Raw genomic sequence first — 25218 nt, 5'->3', positions numbered from 1 at the left:
ACAGCATAGTCAAGATGTGCTAAATTTTAAACATCTATAAATTATAACATGAGCATCATCCTTAGGATAGATTTGTGAAAATCAACAATTGGGCTACAATAGATGAAAAAGTACACTAAAATGAGTATTTCATATTTTTTTTAATTTCACTAAATATTTAATATGAAGTAAATAATTAGCAAATTTCGTTGCTTAAATTTAAATATAATAATTGGCAAGATTTATTTAAAGTAAGTTTTCTACTTTCACCTAAAGTATTTCAATAATCAGATCTATCATAAGAATAAATTAAATTTACATTTTTCTATCTATAATATAGTAAAGTTATTATAATAATATTGACTAGATAAACATTTATATAAAGTATTTAAAAAGGTTTTGGTAAGGCGCTTTGAATAGGAGGGTTTTTGTTTGGTCGGTTAAAGATTTGATTTATAAAATAGTACAACTAAATACCAAGCCATTTTAAATGGCTTTAGTATATTAATCTATAAAGCTGCGGTAATGTAACTGCTATCATGTTTTCAGCCGCCTAATAGTAAAGCAAAAACCCAAGAAGTTATCAGTAAAACTATATTGGATAAAATTTTATAACTCGATCCGCAAGCCTCGATCTCTGATTCCTGAAAAAAAGATGGTTATCTTAATTTATTGTTGATTACAATGCTTATATTATGATATTAAAGAAAATAGTGCTCAATGTAATATAAACTTTTCTGGGACAACTGGTCTTCTAAAGAACTCCTCTTTTTCTTGATTTTGATCTTTTCTCAATTTAGGCTGTTAATCAGTACCATGATTCTAACGGTGCGATTTTAATCATTTTATCCAAGTGGTAAATTATATAAAGTATAATATTCAGAAAAAAGGTGATTTTTTTAGAAATCGAATAAAACCGGTTATTGTGCCACTAGAGGCTTTGTTCTTAAAAATTGTGATGAATTTTTTTTAACTTGTTAAATAAACTTAGTCTTCAGTAATCTAGTAAAAATTATTAATATTATTTTAAAAGTTTATTGCAATTTTGCAAACAAGCCAGGTCAACATAAAAATAAAAATTAATCCAATAAAACTTCATTTATCAATTAATAAGTAAACGAAAATCGAAGAGTCTACTTCTACTTAGAGGCTAAGTAGTTTATAAATATTCTTATGTGTCATAATATTTGAGTTCCCGTTATGTGTCACAGATGGCGCTAGAATTTACTTAATGACGTATGTTAATAACAAATATAAGAAACTTTCAATTGGCGTGCGCTCTATCTAAATGTTTATATTAAGAGCTAACACTATTAGAGATTAATTTTTCATTCATTTGGAAGCATTGGCGCCCTTGGGAGCAAAGAAATTCGAAAATGTCCTTGTTAAAGACCACTCTAATTTATATATATATATATATATATATATATATATATATAAATAAATATTTATATATATAGAAATAAACATCAAATTCTTTGCAACACTTATATAGCGGTCTTCAGAAACCAAACTCAGTCTTCTATTGAAATTTAGGTGGTTGCCTTATTTGGTAAGGAAGTAACAAAATGTTAACATAAATCCAATAAATCTTACCAAAGGATGTTCAGTATAACAGCCAGATAATCTCCTTCTTGATAAACTATTCAGTCCCAATTTATGACATGCTGGATCAGTATCATTGCCATAAGGCACAGGATAAGGAGCTGCACTTAGCTTACGGTAGCAACTTGGATACATCGTGTTGACCACCAGGAGAATTAGATTACTGTGCGGAATTCGCTTCACGTAGAATGGCCTAGAAATAAAAAAACAAAATAATAAAATATTTTAAAGTTTCTGATTAAGTGAAAATCTGATATAACACTGATTGACATCAAGCTGGTCGAGGTTGCGATATAATCCGGAACTAGTGATAGTCTACATTTTCACTAAAAGCTGGTTCAACTTAGTTGAATTTTATCATTTATTATTATTACCTAGAGCAATTTCTCGCGCCTTCGCTGATGTCGTCACCTCTGATGAACTTTTCTTGTTGCAAAAGATAAAGATCGCTCTGCAAATCGCAAGAATATGCTTGACGTTCCCATTTTGGGACAACGGGTCTGCTAAAGAACTCCTCTTCCTCTTGATTTTGACCTTTCCTCAATTTTCTAGGTGCTGGAGTTGGAATTTCGTCGTCGTAGGCATCATAATCAGATGGATCTAAATGAAAAAGAAATATGAATTATGAATATGAATATGAACTATTAATAGTTCAAATTAATTGTGAAAACCTATATTTACTCATAAAGCATCAATTTCTGAATCAGAATCCTCCAAATCAGCAAACATAAACAAGAAATCAGCAAACATGAACATATTGTTTTGGAGATTCTTCAAACTGGTTTAAGTTTGAAGAAGTAAAATATATGTTTGTAAATCATTCAGATAAATTATATGATGTAAGTCACATTAAATAGTTTAAATGCTTTAAAATTATTGTCACTATAAATCATGATAGTTATAAATTTGTATGTGTTATTAATAATAATATTTACCCATAGCCAAAGATTGAACTAAAACTACAGATTCCATCGCCAACCACATGAACTGAGCCAAAATCCATTGAACTGCCATCAACGCAAACTTCATGGGCTGGAAATAACATAATAATATTAAATAATATATATTTAATATTTCAGTTACATAAAGTTTTTTTTCTTATTCTAGGAAATGAGAAGTTTCTATTTGGAAGAAAATTCGATTATCTAATTTATGGCTTTCTGGACGTTTCAAGTAATTCTGAATCGTTTGGCACCATTTTTGAAAAAAATAGATGTGTGTTTGTGTATATGTGAGCCAAAATTTACAATTTGTAGACGCTTTCCCAAAACCTGCTGCACCGATTTTTAAAATTCAAAAGCCTTATTTGATTTAACCAGAAAAGGACTAGCGTTGATTAGTTTTACTAGACGATCGGCTGAGCAGTTTTTTTATATTTTACAGAATGGAGCAAAATTACACATAAAAGTAGTTTTCATTGGCCTCATCCATTAGTATCCAGCGACTTACACTATTCTATATCTATTTTATTCATAGTTCCATTCAACTTACATTCATATATTTTACTATACTTTTTACCTGTTTCTTCCTGCTTCTTATTGTTTTATGCTAATTTATTTTCATATTATACATTTTTTTACTATATGATTCAAAGTTCGGACAAGTATATAATATCCTTCACTTTAATTTTTTATACACACCACCAGGCTTCGATTTGTATATTTTTTTTAGGCGAACCGTTCATGTTACCATTGTGAATATAATTTTGAAAATTTATAACTAAAATAACACGTTATTTATATTAATCATCAAATTTTCAATATTTGCAAAATAGTAGCGCAATTTAAAATTACAAAACTCATTATCTGTCTAATTGTGTCTATAAGAATATAATACTTGATTATGGTACGAGGAAAGACATGGTATTTCCAATCATGTTTTGGATTGTTATCAGTTAACTGATTATTGGAAATACCCTTGTAAATATTTATATTAATGATGATAAGTTGAGGTAATCATTTTTAAGATTGATTAAGACGATTTTTATATATAATCCAATGCTAAATTTAGGCAGATTTTATGTAATTGGATAAATAAATTCCAAGATTATACGAGATTGATCTAGTTCCATGATTATAAATATTTTTATTAAATTTTCAGAGGTACAAATGTATTTACTCAAATTTTTTGTAACGGAATATGATAATTCCATAATCTGATATCATTACTTCTTGATATCAGATGATAGGCTGCTAACAACGCGGAATTTGAACTCGAAACCTAGTGATAGCAATTACTAGTGGCTGAGGCTAAATGCGTAATATAAAATTAATAAATACAATATTTATAGACATAAAATAATAAATCTGGATAGGTGGAACAATTCCATTATGTGTAGGTCAATTTAATGAAATATTTTACACCTCTAAAAAACTCTATATTTTTATCTAATAATAGCTAATGGCACTTTAACATAATTAAAGAGGGTATTGAATGTATTTTTATCAGAAAATATTGATGCGACTTTCTATATTTCACTTAATACTCAATAGTTCGTAGAATTTCATTGAAAAAAAAATTCCGCGACACTGTACTTGATAATCCAAAAGATTTTTATCGAAAAGTATTAAAAATAGATAATAATTGTACAAGTGATTTATCACAAGATGTCAGATAATACAAATCTTTACTAATTCGATACCTATAAAAGGCCAGCAAAATTTAATCTCATTTATTGTAAATTTAAAATTACAAACATGAAGTTCTTAGTAGTGTTGTTCGCAGTTTTATACACTTGCTCGGGTAAATATTTTAAGTCATTTAATATATCACTAATGCCTATATAGAACGAGGCCATTTTAATAAAATAAAATAAAAAAAATATGACTAACATAGTAGATTAGATTTTAATTTTTATTAAATTTTAGCTTTGCCCCAGCTCAAGATTGAGGAGCGCATTGTTGGCGGAACACCAGCTGCCGATGGCGCTTCACCATACATGGTCTCTTTGAGACAACCAACCACCAACCGCCATTTCTGCGGAGGTTCTTTGTTGTCCAAGAGATGGGTATTGACTGCTGCTCACTGTGTCACCGTGTAAGTAAATAATTATAAATGAGTTTTTATAGTTTTTTCCAATTTGGTGTCTTGGTTTCTTATGTCAACGATTGTTTCTTTCTATTTTAGTGGAGGACATAACCAAGTCGTAGCTGTTGTAGGAACCAACAAATTGAGCTCCGGAGGCACCACATACAAAGCTGAACGTGTTGTTGTACACGAACGTTATGGCAATGCTGATATTGACAACGATCTTGCCTTGATCAAGGTAAGGATAATCGAAATTTACCAATAGATTGCATCATATCCATACGGAAGACCAATAAAATAGACCAATGTTATGGCAAGGCAATGTTACGTTCCAGTCTTCATCCAAAATGCTACTAAATACTGTCAAAATGTCATGTGTTTGCTGTACAATCAAGGGTTTAACACATAAAATGCAACTTCAAAAGCAAACAATATCTCTAAGATCCACTTATGATAACATCGTTTCTATCTAAAATATCTGATTGCAAAGCAACTTTGGATTTTGACAGTTTTTAGTTCGACTTTATATGAAAACAGCTACATAATATAGCCTTGCAACAACATTCTATTTTACGGCAGAATTGGCCTCCTAACCAATAAGAAATAAGATTTAGGTACACAAATAACATTTATCTGCTTCCACTTCTAGTTGACCCAAGATGTCGTATTCACTGACCGCGTACAGCCCGTCACCGTATCCAGAACTACAGTCAAAGGAGGAGAAACCTTGAGAATCACTGGATGGGGTTACACCAACCACGGTGGCCCAGTTCTGCCCGACAGTTTGCAAGAACTTCATGTAACCGCCCAGACCCCAAGCACATGCCAAAAATACACACCAGCCGCCACACAATTGTGCACTTTCTTGAAGACTGGACAAGGAGTTTGCAACGTAAGATAAAAATTTCATGAAATTAATATGAAGGCGTCAAACGATAGTTAATTTTTGAGCTTAACCCTCCGTCGGTCGAATTTTTATTTACCTTCGAACGATCGGAGTAGTCTGCCGGGTCCACACATTTTTTCGTCCTGATTTTTTCATTGATCCACAGCTAATGAAATTTTAGGAATAGTCCAGAAATTTCAAGTCGATAGGATTACTAAAAGTTTTTTTTTAAATTAAAGTCGAAAAAAGTCTGGCCCGACCACTCCGACTGACGGAGGGTTAAAATAGTAATAATCACAGTAACCTTGATCTTTGGCTGTGGAAAGGAATTATTTCCTTCCAAGTACATCAGTAATTTTGCTACTTGTACTTGGTCATATTTTAAAATTTTCTGATAAATTATTGTAATATATCATAAGTTTGGTATGATTACAAAAAAGAAAGAACCATTTTGAAATACTGAACAAGGACATATTGTTTTGGAATTATGTAGAAGAACTTCCCAAATGTATATTGGATAAATAACATTTCATATAAAAATGATTCCCACCAAAGCAAAGAAAATATTCTTATTTAATCCAGTATTTTGAACCCGATATGGTTTAATTCCTAATAACAAATGCTACCACAAAATTAGTCTCGGGATCGATCCCTACCTCGGCCCGCTTGCTATCAAGTAGTAAGAATTCAAATTTCTATTGACCTCTTGCAAAAAATTCTGATTTAGTATGAACGATAGCAAAAACATCTCTTGGAAGTAGTTCCGATTGCTATTAAAAAAAACAGTCTTTTAATTTTTTCCTCCTCATTTTCAGGGTGATTCTGGAAGCGCCTTGTTGCTCAATGGTCAACAAGTCGGTATTGCATCCTACATCTTGAACCAATGTGCAGGAGGATTCCCAGACTACTTCACAAGATTGTCTTTGTACAACGACTGGATCGACAACGTTATGAGACAATACTAAATTTAATATTTAATAAATTAACTTGAAATCTTTTTTGAGAACCTAGTAAATTACAAACCAATATTTTTAATAATTTAAATAAATTATATTAAACAGATACATTTATTGTTTTCATACATGTATATCCAAATAGACCAGAAGCATAATTTTTGTAACTAATTATTAACAACTATAACAAAAATTTGTTAAAAAACAATAAAAATAAATAACCGTCAATTTTAAAAACAAATAATGCATATCAAATGCAATTCCTGCAATTCAATGGGTAAGGGCTGTTTTCACTTGGAGAAGGTATATCACCTATCTATATATCCAAGTGACAACCGATGTCACTACTGATTTAACGATATAAAGAATTATTTGCTAACAGTATTTTATTTATCATTTCAGTTCAGTGACATGTTCTAAAATTTACCTACTTGGGTGCAATCGGTATTATCGACTCAGAACCCAAAGACTTATTGCTTGACATAGATCAGTTTTATTACTAAGCATCAAAATTCTATCTAATTTATGGGTTTTTCAAAATGATAATTATTATGTTTTGTTAAGCAGATTAAAAATTGAAAATTCTATGAGCTGTTGTGATAGTTAACTAGCTAGTTGATACTTAACTAGCTACGCAGGTTTTTTTTATAGATGGCAACCCAAGCAGTTGTCACATCTCCATGTGATCATTTTTGGTTATTATATTTTCTGAAATAGTGATGAATTTTGTTTGAGGAAGCAATGTCGGATAATGGCTATATTAACTCAAAAAAACATTACTATATATATTTCAATGTAAAAACCAATGCCACTACTGATGGACGTCAAGCTGTTAGAGCAAATCTGGGAATTATGATTAAGGGCGAGTCCAAGATTGTCAAATGATACGATAAAAGACTGCATGCTTTAACTGAGGTAATGCCATTATCAGTTTAAAATTATATTTGTAAATATTATATATAAATATCAATTACATAAGAGACCTCCCAAGTGATAATTCCACAGAATAGTTGGTCATGTATAGTGTCAATATCAGAATAGTGGGGCATATGTATGGTGTCAATATCATCAGCCTAGTCGATAAGAAAATTTCATGTAAATCATAAACAACGCAAACGTACAATAGCAAGGTTGTTCAGTTGGTGAATATTTGTTTTTGCAATAAATTTGCACAATGACTTTCATAGTATTTAGTGGAAGTGAGATAATCAATAAATCGTAACATTTAATAATAAAAACGAAGTGATTAAATTAAATTATTATTATGTTATAATTATATTAATGTTATTTTGTAGTGAAGTGAAAAATTAAACATAGTATTTAATTTATTAAAAACATAACACATATTATATTATTCAGAACCTAAAACTTCCATGGCCCCATTTGTATACACAAATCTCCATTGTTCTACAGTATGAATTATATATTTTTCATTTATTAAATCAGAACTAAGCACGTATTTTATAGGATTTCATGATTAAGTAAGTTAATATTTTTACAAACACAATTTTAGAAGACAACCCAACGGTTTTCTTTTCAAATCGTGTTTACACAATTACAAATTACAATTATATTTTTAATTTGTCGCAGCAATGCCCCAAAAAGTAATTTAAATTTTGTGAAATATAATGTGATACGATTGTTTATTACTATTTATTGAAAATGATTAATTTTGAAGAAGTATTTATTCAGATGATCTACGTAAGAAGGAAAAATATAAAATACTTCGATGTCACACTTTATAATAAAATATAAAATTTAATAAAATGGTAATAATTACGTTACAAGGTGATTAGCACTGTTTTTTTTCAAAATACCGTTAAAAATAATTCCATCGGCATGCAAATTTGTGTCATTTAACATTTCGCTAATTGCATTATAAATTAACAAAATATTTTAGGCAAATAATCTGTAAAATGTAATATTTGTCAATAACATTTGTTTAAAAATGCTTGGTACGTTTATGATATATATAATCGATTTATATATATATATATATATATATATATATATATATTATATAGATATATATTTAGAAATTTTTATTTATTATCGACGTTTCGGATCTAAGTACGCTCCATCTTCAGGACATCTATCGAATGAATTATGAAAGAAAAATTATCTTGAATAGATATAAACAAACAATATATTTGATGAAAAATTAATTTTTTTTTATTCTCACTTTTTGAAAAATCTTTTAGCGATCATTTTAATATTTCTTTAAATTTATTTATTTACTCTACAAGCCGTCAGTATAATGATATTATAATAATGCTCATTTAAATGATTTACAAATTTTATATAATTTAAGTATTTTATTATTTATTCATTTCTCAATTAATTTATTTACTTTGAACTTATTTATATTTAGTTAATTTTAATTATTTTCAAATATAAGTAGTTTGTTTTATGGAGATTAGTATTTATATATAATGCAAGTTTTTTATGATTGTTATATAATATTCATTCGTTATTTTTATTTTTATTATTTTTTATATAATTTCCTCTGTTTTATAATTTTATTAATTTTATAAAAATCTACTATTTTTTTTGAGTATAATGTTTGTTTATACCTTATCAAAATCATGTTTCTTGACAGATGTCCTGAAGATGGAACATACCTAGTTCCGAAACGTCGATATTAAATTGAAACCTCTTAAAAAAGTTTTTAGGGTTTTTATTACAATTTGATTCTTTTATATATAAATATGAATACTCTTGAATTTGATGTTGATATAATATATTTTGAGTTTTTAAAATTGGGCGTTACATTATTAAAAAAGCATTTAGAAATTTATTAATCCATACGTTTCAGATAGCATCTTAGCCTTCATTCAGTGGCAATCAATATAAAATTTTGTTAGCAATCCTAATTTTATACAAAATATATTGATGGCCACTGAATGAAGGCTAAGATGCTAGCCGAAACGTATGGATTTTAAATAAATTTCTAAAAACTCTCACACTATTTTTTATTGATGTAACGCTCAACTTTTAAACTCAAATAATATATATATATATATATATATATATATATATATATATATATGTGTGTGTGTGTGTGATCATAAAAGCATTTATCACGCAAGATAATCATTATAGCTAAATGTACTCTAGTTTATTAAAAATACCGTTATTATTATAATGGAAAATTTCATATGAATATACCGCAATCATCAATTAAAATTAATCAATTAATATACATACACATATATATATATATACACATATGTAATTAGCACAGTACTGTTTGTATGAATATTAGTGAATCAATCACCATGACAATTATTTATATATATGGCTTAAATAATCACATAATACTATGAGCCCCCATTGAACAAAAATGTCGTAATCTATAATAGATAAAAAAATTTGAATATAAGATAACAACAACTGTGTTAGGAGATAATACGAATTTTGATGGATATAAACACCATGCTTAGTTCTGATTAGATACACATTTGCTTGGTTTCTATGCATATCCGATTAGGTTTGCTTTAAAATTGTGCAAAATGGTGAAATATATTTTACTAACATGTTTTATTTTTGGATACTGCTCAGGTAAGTTTTTTATATTTTTAGTAACGAATATGTAATGTTTACTTTGATTGTTTACTGATAATTTGAACCGGTTTGTGAGAAACATTTGGATGAATAGAGTTGCCTCAAATTAGACGTTAGACGTAGTTTTATGGTTAATGGTAAACTTTAACTAGTGGTGCATGGCATCGTGTCTTGAGCAAATTGCTCGAACTTCCCATGCCAAAAAATAAAATTTTCAGACCAGATTCAATTTTTTTAGAACTATGAAAAAAATCGATTTTTGGGATTTTTTAAATTTTTCAAAAAAAATTACCTTTTTGAAAAATTTCATTTTTTTATACTTTGAAATATTTTGGAAATTTTGAACTATTTGTCATAGCTATTAGCTGCGTAGAATCGAACGCTCGGTTCTCTCAAAATTTGAATTATTCTTATTGGAACTTTTTGCCCTGTATCTTTGGAACGGCTGCACCTGCCTTTGCCAAAAACTAATTAACATGTCAATCATTCAAATTGGTTGATCTGTGTTCTCGAAATCGTCGACGAAAAATTGTATCCGCACATACATACACCCACACATTAATCCATTTTTATTATTTTAGAAGCCTTTAAGACGTAAAGATATATAAAAATGTTTATTTTCGATTTTTTTTTCATGAACACTATAACTTACCCTACGGGAAGTTAAAAATGCAAAATTGAAATATATTTTTAATTTCCCAAAGAGGTTTCTTTTTTGTCAAAAATTTCAATATTCTTTTGCATGTTTCTCGATGTCATTTTAAATTATTGACCAGAAATTGGAAAAATTTGTGAGTGTCCATGTGAGTCCAAATTTGACCGAGGCGGTTGGCTGAGCCGTTTCTTTTGAATCAGCAGTAAGTCCAAAAATTTTAACTCACGTTTTCACTGAAAATTTTTAATTAATTTTAAAAGTTTTAACATCCTTCCAAAGAATTAAGTTGGTAATCGTTTTGTTCAGATTTTGATAAGAATAAGCCAAGCCGTTTCTTCGTAATTAATTGTTGCAGTTTTTTTTCTGACGATTTTGATGAAGCTGTGTGCGCTGACAAAGTTCACGTTCTTGAACAATATCCTAAAACATTATAGGCCTACAAAAAGTGGTATATTTATAGAAAATAATCAACGTGTAGAATGATGAAATGTGTCAAAATTTCAAATTTATTTAATAAACATTTTAAAAGCTGATAAAACTTAATTGTTATTAATTAATGTCGGTTATCAACACATATCAGATGTTTTTGCAACTTGCTTTGATGCATACAAATACTTCTATAGTTATTATAAGCATACCTGTTTTGATGATTAATTAACGATTGTTTAGGTATGGTGAACCCTTTTGTTTGCTATTTTTTATTAAAACATATTTGAAATATTTATTAGCGAAAAATTGTGTACTAGTCTAAACAAAACTACGTATTTTAGGCAATCTCTTTCAATTTCAATTATTTAATGGATGAATTTTTAATACTGAGTGCATGCCTGAGTATCTAAACGTCTGATTAGTTATGAATTTTCGCACATCTTTATATAAAACCGTCAAAAACTATTATTTATAACAATATTAATTAATTTTTTTTATTTCAGCTCTGCCAAAAATAGGCACACGTAATGACGATCGAATTGTAGGAGGAGACATCGCCAAAGAGGGATCTGCTCCATATATGGCTTCTTTGGTTGCAACTCCATTAGGAAGTCATTTTTGCGGTGCATCCATTGTTAACGAAAGATGGATTTTAACAGCTGCTCATTGCGCCAAAATGTAACAAAAATACAAAGCACCAAGAATTTTTATCGAAATACAAATTTTAATTAAATTTTTCTGCTTTCAGGTTTAGCCACCATTTTGTGAAAGTGGTTGTTGGTACCAACCATCTCTTTGAGGAAGATGGTCAAGCATACTTTGCCGAAGAGATTATTCCACATGAAAATTACACTGCTACTGGTATACATGATCATGATATTGCACTTATCAAGGTAGACTCATACAAGCATGAATACATTTTATATAAGTTTGACCAAATAAAAATTTCTTTCCATAGGTATCAGAAAACATAGTTTTTAATGACAAGGTGCAACCCATAAAACCGTTGAAAGATTACATCAAAGGTGGAGAAGAATTGAAAACTACAGGTTGGGGATTAATGGACAGCAATAACATCATACCTCCAAATGATTTGCAAGAATTAACTGTGAAAGCTTTATCGAACGAAGAATGTACAAATCTTTCGGATTTCACCCCGACTACACAACTGTGTGCTTTTAGGAACAAAGGTCAAGGTATTTGTATGGTAAGTAAAATTCGACTCCATCATATATAGAAATATTTGCTTATATATAAATTATTAGTTTATATCAAATAAATATTTTTAGGGCGATTCTGGATCTCCACTTGTATATAACAATCAACAAGTTGGAGTATCTTCTTTCATATTAAACGATTGCGGAGCAGGTTTACCAGACTTTTACACCAGAGTTTCTTTGTATTATACTTGGATTGAAAACCATACTCAATTGTAAACCTCAAACGTAAATACTTAACAAAAAGGGCTTTTAAAAACAAGAATTTTAATGTTAATAATTCGAATACCGAATGTTTTTATATCTGTGATTACTTATTAGTTGAATAAATACATCAGTGGCATTTGTGATAATTCGAATTGTTTGTACTTACATTCAGTCGTTGTAGTTCTCCATCACTGGAAATCATTACATCTCTAAAGCACAGCCCTTGTAGATCGAAAACCACTACTTTTTCGAAGATATTTTCATCTACCATAGCTTCCATAACTGCTCCTTCGACTTCTCCAAAGAATCTTCCCGTATCATTCATGTTTTCAGATATTACTACATAACCATTATGGTCGATAACATAGCAATCTTGTTCCTCGGAATCGCAGCTTTTTAGACACCCATTACACTACGGAGTCATAATCACAAAAAGATCACAAAAATTCTACAAAAATTTGTGGGAATATATGATAATAATTTATTCTACTTACACTGACGTTAGATGTGATATTCATAAATCGTTCATACAAATGCGAATGCGAGAACTGGAAACCGACTACCGAGGCCGGTGCTTCTAATCCTCCATCTCTAGGAAATATAGCATGACTTGCTGTCACCAGGAAACTTCCAGTAGCATCACGATCGTCTTCCTTAACTTCATCAGTTTCTAAAGGAACTGAGTAAACGAATGCTTCTTGGTCAATTCTGTGCTGCAAAACTGCACTTCTGTACCAGGTTTCATCAATCGCTTTGGTATGATAATCACCAAATTCGCTAGAAATAACACATTTAAAAAAATCTATAATAGTGATTTTTGAACATTGATTTAACTTGGAATATTGATATATTCCGAAATTTCATGTAGCCACGCCGAAAAAGGAAACATATTTTTATCTACATTTTCAAATAGTAATATTGCATAATTTTTATTTTTAACTAGATGACACGACAGACATTGTCCTGTACTTATGTTTACAATTGTAAAGTTCCATTTTTTTTAATAACCTATACTGATATTTACCAATTAGTTAAAAATTATTGTTTTTTTACACTACAGTCTATACCAAAATGTATATACATTCACCCATATGGATCTTAAATGTACATCTGTTTTAAATAAAATGATGAGTATTTGCCTTTTTGAAAAACATTTTTTTTCTTATAATTAGTTCTTTTATCGATATCCGACTTTATTTTAAAAAAAATGAAATTACACCACAGAGAGGAATGTCATCCCCCCGGGAAATAGCAAATGATTCTAAATTATTTTCGCATCAGAACTTGAGTAATATAAACCTAATTTCAAAATTTTATACAAATTGTAGCACAGTAAAAAAATTCACACCCAAAACGCTCCATTGACTTGAGTAAATATTCCGTATGCAAATACTAACGTTTGTATGTGAAAAAGAAAAGGGCTGTTTTTAGGGTTTTCCCGGCAATTATTCCATTTTGCTCGCCTTAAGAACCATCCTTGGACTTCAACGAACATTTTAAAAGAAGAATTGCCCAAATTGGTCCAGGCGTTGTTGAGTTATGCGCTTACCAATACATTTCGCGATTCATTTTTATATTATAGATATAGGGTTTAATTGTCAAACTGGAACCAACAAGTATTTCTCAATATCGAATTTTGATATATTTTGGCTACTTACTTATCGGTGTCATTAGTATCTTCTCCATAAATAAATTGCCATCGAGTTAGCCCGCTCATTGTTGCAACAAATCGTAAAGACACATTATATCTTAAAAATAAATTCTGTTCTTCCTTATCCTTATATACCCATGCTGTTATGGATTTGTAACTGGGGTCAGTTACCTGAAAAAGTGATAAAACAATTAAAATAATATCACACAGCATGTGATAATTTTGAAAATTTATCGTATCATAAAAAAGTTACTGCTTTTAATAATAAAAAAATGGAAATCTACCTTGGCATCAAAAACCAACAGCTGCACAAGTTCCTTATTGCAATAGTAATCGTCATCGTCATGAGTTTTGCGTCCACAATTTACTAGAAATTAAATAAAAATATAGTCAAATATCAATTAAAAATTTTCATATTATTTTGATGTGCGTAAATAATCTCTTGCATTATAATTGATTATTGTTGTCTACATTAATCATTGATTCAAGCGTGTTACTTGGTCTGTTAATTATCATAGTTTTACTCTAGAGATAAGTTTTTGAAGTATTAACTAAATATATGGTTAAAAATGATTTTTGTTCTAAAAACTTTGATCTACTTGAAAGAATATAATAAAACCTAGTTTTGTTAAATACAACAGTTACAGTAAAATCGTCACATGTTACATTTTTTTTAATGAAACTAGTATCAGGAATTGTGTATTATTTTTTATCTTACCTTCGCCTTCTTCTTCATCTTTCAATCCATTCCATTCAGGAACTCCTTTGGTGTCACCTTCTTCAGGATCATATTGTTGAGTCCAACGCCAACCTGGTTGGTTCATCTTAATCAAGAAGTGCTTTAGTTCCTCCTCGGGCGTATTAAATTCATGGCCTTCTAGGTAATGATATTTGCAGTATACCCTAAATAAATTATTACATTAATGATACTGTTAACCCTTTCCAATCAGATTGATGATATACCAATATGTTAAGTCAATATTACCATTCTGGATGCACCTTCCAGTTATCATTTGAAAAGAAGTCACTTATATTCACACCTAAGTGCTGATTTCTTTTTATTTCGTCTCCAACCTGCACAATTTAATTTATACCAATATAACCAATCCAATACAGAAATTAACGTAAACCAATTATTAAGTTAAATTTAAGTGTTACCTTTATCCAGGTGTTTCCATAATCGTGTGGAAGAACTAGACCAAGTGAAAATGGAGTATTAGGCAATGGAGCATAATAATAATCCTGTCTTTCTCTGGATACTCGGCGAATATCATCGTAATGGAATCTCACTGGAACATCCAATATTTTGCTGTCTCTGTTCAATACCAAATCATCCCGTAACTGGAATAATAATGTGAGTAAAAAACCTAATTTATATTTAACGCATCCTAAAAAGAAGGTGCAAACAGTTGTCTAAATAAAAAGTTTCTTGAGAAATATTCTGAAGCAGAATAACAAATTTAAATGTGGAAACATATTGTCATTTTCTTGGCATTGTTTCTTAAAAGAGACCATGATGTTGCATTATAAGTTAACAATTATTTGTACCTTTAAAATTTCCGGACCAAGAACTCTGGCTGGTAGATCATCATCTATCATTTCTATCTCAGTGAAGTCTATGCTGTTGTAGTTTTCTTTCAATATGCCTTTGTACTGAAAATGTTAGAAAAATTAAATAATAACTGCAAGATAAATTTTGGGTTAGTTTATAAAAAAACTTACTACTGGTCTTAGATCAGGATGCAACAGTAAATAGCCATTGTTACTAATGACGAAAGAATATCCATTCACGCCCAACTAAAAAATATGAGATTTTTAGATGATATGTTCCAATAGATATTGAAATTACCTTATTATAATTATAATTACCTTGTATGGTAATGTCAGTTTATCAATATCCTCTATAGGGACATCTGTGCCTGCGACTCCTAATAAATTAGCAGCTCTTGTAATATTATCCCGGTTACTTTTTTTGTCGTAAGCCGGAATGGCAACAGATGTTAACAACCGATATTCTTGATACAAGACATCATCTTTATTGGCATCGTTATGCTGAAAATAATTAATAGAAGTAAATATATATTTACGAATAGCTCTTTGACTAGTTGGCAAAATTGTTCAGATGGTTTGTCCCGACTGGAATGACAAAAATGTAACTGAGTTATTTTCACAAGCAAGGAGACGTTGACATATTTTTAGGACTGACTTCTGAACTATTTTGATTAACTTTGTATTCAGAATCATTTAATTTTAACTATGTGTTCATTTGTATTTGTTGTGTAATGCACTGTATAATTTTCTACAAAAACTGCCTTATCTTGTTTGAAAAAATTGAATTGAATTGAATAGAAATATTGGAGGTTTTGTGTTGTTTCGTGTTAATTTGGACAATGTCATGATGGTTTTAATCAACTTAACATTCTACGACATATACCAATATATTAAAAAATAGACAACACAATGTACGATATATATTAAAATTAGAAAATTTGGTATGAAAATCATGCAGTTTCTAAAATCGAGCTGTGATATCAAAGGTATTAACATGCTCTGTGTTGGAAACAATCATCCATCATACAAATTAGATACACTTAAAGACTATATAAAAGTAGGATTTTGTTCTATTTATTTGATATATCGACAGTTTTAGTACACGAGTTATCCTAATATTATCACAATAACCAATGCATTTTGTTGATAAAAATGATTTCTAAAACATACTTGGCATTACAAGTTTGTAAAGACACTAATAGACAAGAAAGTTCTTTTCATTCCATTTTGAAACGAGTATGCTGGAAAAATATCACGAAGCTCCTAAGGTTTAAGCTAAATTATTTATTATTTTTTTGAGCTTGGCATGATGTTTTTCCAATAATAAGTCATTTTCCGTGCACATCTATATATAGTTCATATAGTTAATATAAAATACACAGTTCCACGTTCAGATATCGATATAAAAACATAATATGAATCCAAATGCTTCGGTTTCACCTTTGATTGTTTTCGAACATAATATTTGTCAGCAATACGATGTCTATATTTTAAACTACTTTTGGAGAGATGAGATGCACTCAGGGTCTTGAGGTCTTGTAGCCACGACGAAATCTTAGGGTCCTGGGTTTATTATTGTGGGATATATACAATAATTGAGGGTTAAGTGCATAATATAGTCACAAACATACTTGGGTGGGTTTAATAAAACTTGTTAAAATTATGTACAAATTTATATATTAGTTTTATACATAGCAACTACTGTGCAAGTAAAAAATACGTTTGAGGATGTAATTAATTTGCTAAGGTAAAGGCATGAGGTAAAATTTAGCAAAGTTATTGTTTTATTCAATTGATAAACTAGAGATCTTTCTTAACCAGACAATGATTGTTATTAGGATTTTCAAAAATTGATTTTTATTTCTATCAATAAGCAAAGTATATGTAAACTAAATTATTTTAAAATTAATGTTACCGTTATATCGGCGTATGCATGAGTCCATGTCACAGGATGATCCTCGTTTTGCAATACTAAAGGTCGGGCTATTACTTGAATATACTTAATTACTTGTTGTTGGACTCCATTCATTGAAGTGATGTGGACATAATAACCTAGAAAAAAAAAATGGAATTATAATAATACAGGTCCAAAAAAAAAAAAAAAAATTGCTTGTATTGGGTGTGCGGCATATGTTTTCCATAGGTCTTACCGCTGAACATGAATCTGGTGTCAAAATTGGGGGTCAAATTGCATAAAACTTTTAAAATTTTTGAAAATTTCTACAAGATATTTAAAATCTTATAATTTTTGTCGTTTCCTAGCTCTTTCTACATTAGGGGGCGTCCATGAATCACGTGAGGTTTATATAATATTATATATTATAGGGGGAGAGGGGGTTTGACAAAAAATCACAAAATATCACGTGGGAGAGGGAGGGGTATAATAAGATATCACGTGTATATATTTTTAACTATTCTTTTTAAAAAAGTACAAACATTTTCAAAATAAAATAAAAAATTGATCATCACCATGTATCGCAAAGGGGGAGAGGCGTCCAAAAATCCTTAAAAACTTGCACACGTGATTAATGCACACCTCCTAAAATGACTATTGAGTATTCACTAGAATACAGCAGTATTCTGCCAACACATTTTCAGATATTCATTTTGCACAAATAGTTGCAGATTACCCAGGGCCAATGAAGAAGAAATATGTTTGCAAATCACTGCTGAATTTTACAAAAAGTAACAATAGATCATTTAATAGAACTCTAGTCATTTATTTATCATTTATTTATTGATGAAAATGAAACCGATAGAACCAGGAAACGATAGAAATTATGAGATTTTGCTTATGCATTACTAGATTGGAGATTTTGTGGTATCTTTGATTTTTTTTTAATTTTTTGTCATTTGACCCCCAATTTTGACTTTGAATTAGTTTTCAGCCTTTTTGTGAACCTGTATAATATTTGATATTGGGCTTCCCTCAAATTTACTTACCTCTGTTCATACATGCCATAAGTTGGATTTCTTTGACTTTGGTGACCTCTCTTCCAATGAGATACGTGAACACTCTGACAGGAATTCTGGTGCCATTATCTAACCAATTGTATTTTTCAAAAACCTCTGTTATATTTCCTGGTACACCATCGGTTACCAGCATGATGGCTTGGTTACAACCCTCAGTGGCACTGCATTTACGTTTTTCACGATACTAAAGAAAAAGTCGAAATTTTACTTTATTTGGAAACAATTATTTAAATTTATGATATTTATGATATCTTACTACTAATTGGCATTAATGTCAAAAAAAATACTATTTTCTTTTGAGGAAGAAAATCATTTCAAAACATGAACTGTGAAAATTGTATTATTCATATCAATGAGTAAAGAAATATAATATATAGTTTCTAACTTACTGATTCTAGCAGTTGAAAGGCTTTCGTAAACGCATTCGACACATTAGCATTTCCCTCCGGAACAATCTCAGCAATTGCTTCATTAAAAATCCTGATGTTTTCAGGAGTAGCCTGAACCAGAGTATCATTGAAACAAGGTACGACGCCATCTATGCCCTTTGAAAAGTTATAGATATTCACAAAATCGTTATTAGAGAATGTATCTAATATGCTTTTGACTGTGAGTCGAGCAATGTGGTTCCTAAATCCATACATGGAACCAGAATTGTCCAATAAAATAACTACATCTTTGGAACAAGTTGCAGCTTCGATGTACCAAGAACGGGAACGACAATCGAAGAGATCTACCGGTTTATTTTTCTGACCATCTTTCCACTGCATTGCTAAAATGATAAAATATTCATTATTTACTCGATTTCGACGAACTTATATATGAGAGTAAACTAATTGACAATTTTGGACAATATTTTTAACTTCCCGCAGGGCAAATTAGAGTAATCGCAAAAAAATCGAAACTGAAAATTTTTATATAACTTTAGGTTTCAGAGGTTTCTGAAAAAAATGGATGTATGTGTGTGTGCGGATACAAATGTTTGTCGACGATTTCGGGAACACGGTTCAACTAATTTCAATTATCCAAAAAACATTCGATTCTTATTAATAAGGAAACGTGCTGATTAGTTTTTGACATAGGCAGGTCTAGCCGGTTTGAAAATACGGGGCAAAAAGTACACAAATCAAAGCAACATATAGTACACAAATACCATTAATTTTATTGAAAAAGTAGAAAAAGCTAAATTTAATAATAAATGGTAAATGGTAGAAAGTAAAACATCTTAAGTTTATAATGAATGGCTTTAATGGAATGATTTTGGCGTACAACCGAACATTGTTATGGGAAGGCTATGTTATGTAGAACTTTCCATACTAAATCATTCTAAATATTGTCAAAAGCCATGTTGTTGCTATGCAGTCAGGCCTTCTTCTCAGGTTGTCAGATAGAAAAACTAACCTAGAAACTGCACAAATGTCAAAACAGCGATCTTAGATAACAGAGTCTTTCTCACCCAGCTTCATAATATACAAGTGACGTTGCAGTTTATGTATAAAACCTGAATGCATAGCAAAAACTTGACATTTAGGCAGTATTTAGTATAATTCAGTAGCATAATATATGCAAGTTGCAGCGAATCATCGCCTTGCCATAGCATTGGTCTGTTGTGCAGAAGATTCGGTCCATAAAAGTAGGTAATATCTCTAAACTTGCCTGGATATTGTCTCATAATTCCTGTAGATGTTCCAAAATACTGCCAAGATAGAGCAGGATCAGCATTATAATTCTGTACAAATACTTCATCCAATGCTTCAGACCATTGTATAGTTTCTGCTACTACTGGCCCTAAAATATCATTTCCATAAAAAATATTGTTTTAATAAATAAATGGGTACTTAATGGATTCTTAACATATCAATAAATCTGAGGTGTGATTGGTTATGAATTCTAGAGCATTACTCTATGGCAATTAAGGTAACGACCAGAGTTAGTTGATTTTTGGTACTAATTTGTTATTAATTTATTATCTGTAGTACGAATTAATTTTATATATAATCAAATTATCGAGTTCATTGTCTCAAATTTAACTGTAAATTTAAATTTTTTATTGACGTTATTAAATTGATATTTATATCTATACGACATCAATAACTTTAAAATATTAATAGTACATTTTTTACCTCTATCATAAACATTTGTGGGTACATGTACTGCACTATAATTGGTATTTACAGATATATTATAAAAATGAGTATCAGGATTTAGAGCCATTGGTCGATACAACCATTCATTTTGACTCACACCATCAGGCAGTTCCATTTCTTCTTCTCCTTCAATCTAAAAATTAACTAATCTAATAAAATACATATTTATCAATAAATATTAATTACTTATTGATTATATTTTACATTACTTGTGAGTATTTTGAAGAATAATATGTAAAGTTTTGTTCGGTATTGTTGGATTCAAATTGTTCTGCAACATTTTCAGCAGTAGTAAGGATGCACTGAAAATGATTAATGTTAATGACAATGTAACATAATATTAAATGCATTTTATAAAAAAAACTCACTTTTACGGCTTCCATTTTTCGTAACAACATCCTACCAACATTTTCGACAATCGAATCCATAAGACTGTCTCCATCTTTATGTTCGACACGTGCATTTAATTCTTTATATCTCTAAAAGTTTACATTGGAAATTAATATCAAATTTTAACAAATAATATTTTAAAATATATGAAAGGACATTTATTCAAACCTTTTTAATTTCAGGTGCTTTAGTAACTCTTTGTCCCAATTCCCACAACTCGTCTCCTAATGTTTCTGCCCATTTTGCAATTCTAAAATGATTAAAAAATATAATTGTTATTTATACCAAAATTAACATGACTTAATCTTTAACAATGATTTTTCCAATATAATAGTTTATTAAAAGAAAATTAAGTAAAGCATTTTTAAATGAAGTAGTAGCCTGAAGGAAATATAAATACTATTGCGTTTTTTATTTCAGTAATGGTACAAGTTTTTTTGGGTACGATAATATATTTATTTTTGAACTACCAACATTTTATTTTTTAAATTATTAATTGTATGATTTTTTCTTGTACTGACAGTAACTTTATTAATTTTTCTTGTGTAAATTTCAACATATAAATTAACCGAACAATTCAATTTCAATAAATTAGAACAATTACTATACTTCATAGCTTTAATATTGAAATTACATGAAGCATCAAATGAACCATTTTAATTAAAGGTTGTTTAGATTGATTTGATGATTGGATATGAGCCAGATATACACTTTTTAAATAAAATCGGCATTAATTTCAGATATAGTGTTAATGGCTGGCTTAATACATTGTATGGGCTGTTTTTAAATATGTTCAAATGCCATTTGAATAAATTTTCACCATTAACTTTGATCAAACCAGATTTTTTTATACAATACAAAATATAACAAAACATCATTTAATGAAGTTGATATTTGAATTCACTTATTTAAATACTACATTTTCTAGAAACTGTTTTCCACATCAATTTAAAAAAATTAGAATCATAGGAAAAAAATACAAATCAAGTAAAATATATGTAAGGTGTGGAACGTGTTTATTAGAAGCTTATTAAAATTTATTATATTTATTCACGTTTAATTAATCTTTTTTAAATATTTTAATATTTGTTTTTTCTTTTCATTATCTTGCTTAAAAAGGGCCAATGATAATGAAAATACTATGCTTTAATGTGGTATCATCTTAATTATTTGAAAAAGCAATATCAATTAATAAATTTATTTGGGCATTCAAAAATAAAATAAAAATTTAAACAAAAATTTAGAAAAAATTGGAACAAAAATATAAATCAAGTAAAAATATCTGTAGGGTGTGGAACTTATTTATTAAAAGCTTAAAATATATTAAAAGTGTTGCTTTAATATATGTATTTTTGTTTAATTAATATTTTTTAAATATATTAATAACCAAAAAATAATTATTATCATGCTCAAAAGGGCCAACAAACAATAATATTAACGATGTTTTAATGTTGTATCGACTTAATTATTTAAACAAGCAATACAGATTAATAAATTTATTGGGGAATTCAAATATAAAATAAAACTTTGAATAAAAATTTATAAAAATAGAAAAAAAAAAATAAAAATCAATTAAAAATATCTGTAAGGTGTTGAACGTATTGATTGGAAGCTTAAAAAATAACTATTTTTTTTTCAATATATTTATTTTTGTTTAATTAATCTTTTTTATTTATATTAATAATCATGAAATTTATTTCATTATCATGCTTAAAAAAGGCCAATGATATTGAAAATACTGTGCTTTATTATGGTATCATCTTAATTATTTGAAAAATATTGGAGCATTCAAAAATAAATTAAAAATTCGGAGAAAAATTTAGAAAATTATGAAAAATACTTATCAAGTAAAAATATCTGTAAGGCAGAAGCTTAAAGACATATTTATTTTTTTAATAAATTTATTTTCGTTTAATTAATATTATTTATATTAATTGATGTTTATGATTTTTTTCATTATCATGCTTTAAAAGGCCAATAATATTGAAAATTCTGAATTTCAATAATATATTATCTTAATTGTATATATAAGCAATATAAATTAATTCAAGATTAAAATCAAATAAAAAATAAAATAAAACTCAAATTAAAAAATAAAATAAAAAATGTATTAAATGTGAATAAATTGATATACTTATATTATTACATTCTGGCTACATTATAATTTATGGTCACAATTGAAATAAATTAGCATTATAAAATATACAATTAACACTCAACAATAGTGGTCATGCAGATTATTTTGACTTTTCTTAAATATCCTAATATTTTAGCACTCTATTAATTTATTATACCAAATAAATTCATTTCATATTTTTTATTATAATTTACTCACATTTCTCCCTCCTGCGAAGCCTTTCCTGATGGAAACCAACCACCGGACATCAGCAAAATTACACAAATTAACATCCATTTTGGCAATGAATAACCGTTGAATTTTTTACCCATTACTTTTCACAATCGTTCGAAGAATTCATAGCTTCTTTGAACATTATTTAAATATCACGATTTATTTTATATCACAACACATTTAGCACATGGTGTCATTATTTATTTGTTCAGAACTGTTACACAATTAGTCCTTCTCATAATGAGAGCTGTAGCTCACTAAACCTTACTGGATCACGATCGTGCCTGATTTTTTTTGCTACAAGCTATTATGTTGGCTGGGACGTATCTGGGATCAGATGCTGAGAATCTAATAAGAATAATAGTAAATAATAATAATAGTAAATTTGATTATAATTAAATAATAATAAGTTGTGGGACGAAAGCAAATTTGTGTGGGTCAAATGCGTGTTTAATATAATTTTTTTTAAAATAATACGGAATACTGTACAAAACTAAAAATAGTACCCGTTGCACGCGATTCAGTTATAGTAGGTACAACTTTTTTTTAAATTGTACACACTTTATCAATTAAAACATAGTAAAATATTTTGCTAACTTACAAATATTGCAATATGTTTTTTTAAAAGCAAAGTATTATTTTTAACATATACTTCTAATCCACTTTTAAGGATATAGCTACTTAGATTAAAATACAATTGAATTATAATATAAATTTATTATAATTCAATATGCTAATAAAAAACGGCTATAGGTTTTGTGATATTTTTCTTTCTTATGTCATGCTGTTCATATATTTATATTACGAATTTCCTTTTTTATAGAAATAATCATTTTGTGTTCTCAATATAATTTTAATAATTATTGTATCTAATATCAAGAGCTAACATGATTTCAATAGGTAAAAAATATTTATAAAAAAAGGGCAAAACTGTATATTAAAGCTTGACACTATTATTGAATAGATAATAAATTCACTATTAAACTAGAGAAATAGTAATTTTAGTGTATAATATAGACATTTTATAATATAATTTTAGTATTGTGTAAATGGTTATAGAAAAAAAGGTAATTTTTGTGTATAATATTGATGTTTTAAATATAGTATTGCCTAAATTGCAAATAGGATTTTTAGTTTGTCATTGGCATAATATTATAATTTTATTGTTATTTTAATCCTATATTGTAATCATTTCATTCTTGGTATCGCCAAGTCATAGATTAGGTCTAAAAACTCATTAGAATGTAAATCTATACAATACCTTTTGCTGTCCATACACAACATTAATAGATCACCAATATTGAATATAAATTATTAAACTTGACAAAAAATCATTATGAACTATTTTTTCTATGAATTTTGCTTCCTAAAATAAAATCGCTGGCCAATTTTCGTATAACATACCAAATATACCTTCTTATCATATTATCCTCAAGAAATTATAAGAAAAGATTATTGAAAAATTATTAGAAAATATCTATGATATATATTACATGCCCACGATAAATATAATTAATATTAAAGATGCTTAAAAATACTATTCAGAGACCCAAATAGATGCAAGTTAGTGATTTCCACATTAAATGTTTTTTCTGGTTTAATTTTCAATCGACGTACTGTGATAATTCTGAATT

General features: G+C 28.7%; 3 protein-coding genes across 4 annotated transcripts; 2 read left to right on the top strand and 1 right to left on the bottom strand.

Moving 5' to 3' along the window:
* Window positions 1-309: 309 nt before the first annotated feature.
* LOC113364275 (voltage-dependent calcium channel subunit alpha-2/delta-3) lies at window positions 310-23789 on the bottom strand. The gene is given in 23 exon segments (XM_026606763.1): window positions 310-623; window positions 1576-1777; window positions 1959-2184; window positions 2520-2616; window positions 12689-12934; window positions 13017-13299; window positions 14181-14344; window positions 14458-14540; window positions 14892-15076; window positions 15159-15247; window positions 15332-15514; window positions 15722-15826; window positions 15896-15970; window positions 16043-16225; window positions 17640-17776; window positions 18668-18881; window positions 19087-19469; window positions 20354-20485; window positions 20821-20993; window positions 21049-21146; window positions 21213-21323; window positions 21403-21484; window positions 23570-23789. Coding segments are annotated over 23 exon segments (3663 nt in total). The 5' UTR covers window positions 23683-23789; the 3' UTR covers window positions 310-524.
* LOC113364283 (chymotrypsin-2-like) lies at window positions 4257-6561 on the top strand. Its single transcript, XM_026606771.1, has 5 exons — window positions 4257-4326; window positions 4452-4620; window positions 4711-4849; window positions 5261-5503; window positions 6313-6561. The coding sequence occupies exons 1-5, from the start codon at window positions 4281-4283 to the stop codon at window positions 6460-6462; spliced, it is 747 nt and encodes a 248-aa protein (XP_026462556.1). The 5' UTR covers window positions 4257-4280; the 3' UTR covers window positions 6463-6561.
* On the top strand, window positions 6886-12651 carry LOC113364279 (chymotrypsin-2-like). Of its 2 annotated transcripts, none has more exons than XM_026606768.1 (5): window positions 6886-7365; window positions 11602-11776; window positions 11847-11991; window positions 12057-12305; window positions 12388-12651. In XM_026606768.1, exons 2-5 carry the CDS (start codon window positions 11679-11681, stop codon window positions 12532-12534), a joined length of 639 nt encoding a protein of 212 aa, XP_026462553.1. In that variant the 5' UTR covers window positions 6886-7365; window positions 11602-11678; the 3' UTR covers window positions 12535-12651. The 2 variants fall into 2 exon arrangements, with proteins under 2 accessions (XP_026462553.1, XP_026462552.1); XM_026606767.1 differs by lacking the exon at window positions 6886-7365 and adding an exon at window positions 9835-10011.
* Window positions 23790-25218: the final 1429 nt, after the last annotated feature.

Source organism: Ctenocephalides felis, unplaced genomic scaffold, assembly GCF_003426905.1.
Source record: "Ctenocephalides felis isolate EL2017-DRISC unplaced genomic scaffold, ASM342690v1 CF-g0.4_SCAFFOLD_00845, whole genome shotgun sequence".
NCBI lineage: Eukaryota > Metazoa > Arthropoda > Insecta > Siphonaptera > Pulicidae > Ctenocephalides > Ctenocephalides felis.
Note: the sequence above shows the minus strand (reverse complement) of the source record. Positions and strands in the feature narration are given on the sequence as shown.